At 39.0% G+C, this 2,883-nt stretch overlaps 1 protein-coding gene across 2 annotated transcripts in view; it reads right to left on the bottom strand.

Moving 5' to 3' along the window:
- LOC107673084 (zinc finger and BTB domain-containing protein 17-like) overlaps positions 1-2,883 on the bottom strand; it is a 13,377-nt gene that overhangs the window by 9,126 nt on the left and 1,368 nt on the right. The window contains exons 2-6 of one of the 2 annotated variants that reach the window (XM_016466535.1): positions 2,370-2,614; positions 1,895-2,056; positions 1,445-1,792; positions 1,271-1,360; positions 972-1,183 (exon numbers count right to left, since the gene is read on the bottom strand). In XM_016466535.1, the coding sequence (XP_016322021.1) occupies positions 972-1,183; positions 1,271-1,360; positions 1,445-1,792; positions 1,895-2,056; positions 2,370-2,574 (1,017 nt within the window). In that variant the 5' untranslated portion in view covers positions 2,575-2,614. The remainder of the gene's footprint in view (positions 1-971; positions 1,184-1,270; positions 1,361-1,444; positions 1,793-1,894; positions 2,057-2,369; positions 2,615-2,883) is intronic. The other variant, XM_016466536.1, reaches the window with a different exon arrangement.

Below are 2,883 nucleotides of genomic sequence, written 5' to 3'. Positions count from 1 at the left end.
CATCTGATCTGATTTCCGAAATTGGAATAGCTTTTCGATTCCCAACCCTCCTACTAAATTATTTCATTCTTGCATGCAAAAAAATCTGTATGGTGACTATGGGGCTATGTAAAATATTTTTGGTTTATCATTTGTCATTTTTTCCCGATAATGTCGATAATCGTCTGTTACCTGACTGCTGACATCGACATCGCGATACTTACGAGACAGCCCTAGAACACTGCTGGCTTGGCAGTGGTCCAGAAGACGATCATTGACACCCTCCACAAAGAGGGTGAAAACTTCAGAAGTCATTACTGAAAGGGGTGGCTGTTCACAGAGTGCTGTATCACAGCAGGACTTTAGCACCTGCCCACAGTGCCAAAACCACTTCCAAGTGGTTTGCTGACCATGATATTACTGTGCTTGATTGGCCAGCCAACATGCCTGACCTGAACCCCATATGGAATCTATGGGATATTTTCAAGAGAAAGATGAGAAACAGTCGATCCAACAATACAGACGAGCTGAAGGCTCAATAGTGCCTCAGCAGAGCCACAGGCTGATCGCTTCCATGCCACACATCACTGATGATGGAATTTGTGCTAAAGGAGCCCCGACCAAGTATTGAGTGCATAAATTAATATAGGCCTACTTCAAAGAACTTGAACTTTTCTGTTTTGTAAATCCTTTTTTTGATTGATCTTAAGAAATAATCTAACATTTTGAGATACTGAATTTTTGACTTTCATGAGCTGTAAGCTCTAATCATCCAAATTAAAACAAAAAACTTTTGAAATGTTTTACTTTACATGTAATGAATCTAGAATATATGAAAGTTTCACTCTGAAATAAGTTACAAAAAAATAACTTTTTCACGATATTCAAATTTTTTGAGGTGCACCTGTATGTATATATATATATATATAGTTGTATCAAACAGACCTACAGGACAAAGAAAATAAGGATTACAAAACTGAAGAATCTCTCACCTCACATTTGTGTATGATGGAGCTATACGCTCTGGACTCACTTCTCTCGGCCACAAGTGCGGACTTCTTCCCATCTGAACCCGATGTTTCTTCATCCTGTGTCTCCATCTGCTCTTCTGCTTCTTCCTCTTCCTCTGTTTCTCCTTCATCCTCCTCTTCTAACATGTTCTCCACGCTCTCAGCTTTTGACATACCTTCCTCAACGTCATCAACTTTTAGCAAAAAATGTTAAGTTATGAAAACCTAAACATAAAAATGTGAGGTAAATGTACACCATAGTTATATACGACAGAAATTACCTTCTGAGGATGTGTGAACAGCTGCATATTTTGACTTGCTTCTCCTTGTGCTAACATACGACCGTTTAGCTGCCGCCCTCTGAGAGACTTCTGTAGGAGCGGAAAAGTGTCACACAAGTTTTAAAAGATGGTTAACATTAACAAAAGCATTAAGAGTAAGGAATGGACACTAACTAGGAGTGTAGTCAGCATCAGAAGGATCATCTTCGTATTGTGGAATCTCTTTTGTGGCTCTTTCTTCCTCTGTTTCAGTCTTAGAATCCACAACACCAGCCTTTTTTTGTCTCGTTTTGGATGGCCCACTAATTTTGCTGACAGCTCTCAAAGTCTTTGTGCTTTGCTTCTCAGTCGTGTCACTTGCAGCCTCCTGGGTTTCTGTTGTATCTGACTGTACAGGAGCTTCCTTCTCTTCAGAAACTGCATTCTGAGTCACTGAATGACTCTCCTGCTCCTCCTGGGAACTCAAATCCTCCGGTTTTCTCACAGATCGCAGCTGTTCCTCCACCGGCTCAGTCACTACTACTTTACATGAACACAAATGAGAAATGGTGGTGTGAAAGGCCTGTAACTTCAGTACCGTCTTGAACTAACGGCTTATGAAAAAAATGCAAACTCAACACTAACCAGGCTTAGATGATGCAGGGACAGTCAAGGACTGAAAAGCTGAACAAGCATTGACAATTTCCTGCATCTGAAGGAAAGTAGCTACAACAAGAACATCCTCTATGTTCTGAGGGTTTAAAGTCAGCTTTGCAGTGTACATAAACTCAAGGACCAGCTCAAGACCTGAAAGAAAAATTAACCTATTAAACAAAGGCAGAAAACAACAAACAATAGAAATGTTAACATGTAATTACATAGCATAGACGATCAAAGGGATAGTTCTCCCAAAAATAACTGTTTCCTTGCCCCCATGTCGTTTCAAAGCATAACATAATATATTTTAACAAATGTTTCAGTGTTTTGGTTCCCAATGTTCTTCAAATATTTTCTTTTGTGCTCCGCAAAAGAAAGAAATGCATTTGAAATGACATGAGGGTTAGTAAATGGTGACAGACTAACCCTTTAATCAAAGTTATCTGTAAGAATGCAAGCCTACCTGCAGCATTGCTGATATCAAGATGAACAACATCTTTCTGGTCCAAAAAGAGTGTGCGGAAGTAAGCACTACATGCTGCCAGCACAGCCTTGTGGGCCTTGAAGTCTACTCCATCCACCACAAAAGTGCAGTCACAAAGAAGACCCAACTGACGTTGTTCGTTAAGCTGCCCAAGAACCTTCCCACTATGCCAAGGAAAGTCCATAACTGATGGAGTGGACTACAGTGCTTTAGGCAACAGTATCCTGACCATAAAAAGAAAAGAAGAAAAAAAAATCACTGTTGTTGCTATTCCTTTTGAGGCTCACAAATCAAAATGTCCCAGTTTGCAAACAAACTGGGATAAACCAGGGCCTTCGTCTGGTCAACACTGTTCTGAGTCCACTCATATAATTAATTTTAGTTACAATTTTAGTAATACAATTGTATGTTTTTGACATTTGTATTAAATTTTTTTATGTGTCTATATATATATATATATATATATATATATATATATAGTTTTAATATTTTA

Source organism: Sinocyclocheilus anshuiensis, unplaced genomic scaffold (assembly GCF_001515605.1).
Source record: "Sinocyclocheilus anshuiensis isolate Anshui unplaced genomic scaffold, SAMN03320099.WGS_v1.1 scaffold364, whole genome shotgun sequence".
NCBI lineage: Eukaryota > Metazoa > Chordata > Actinopteri > Cypriniformes > Cyprinidae > Sinocyclocheilus > Sinocyclocheilus anshuiensis.
Note: the sequence above shows the minus strand (reverse complement) of the source record. Positions and strands in the feature narration are given on the sequence as shown.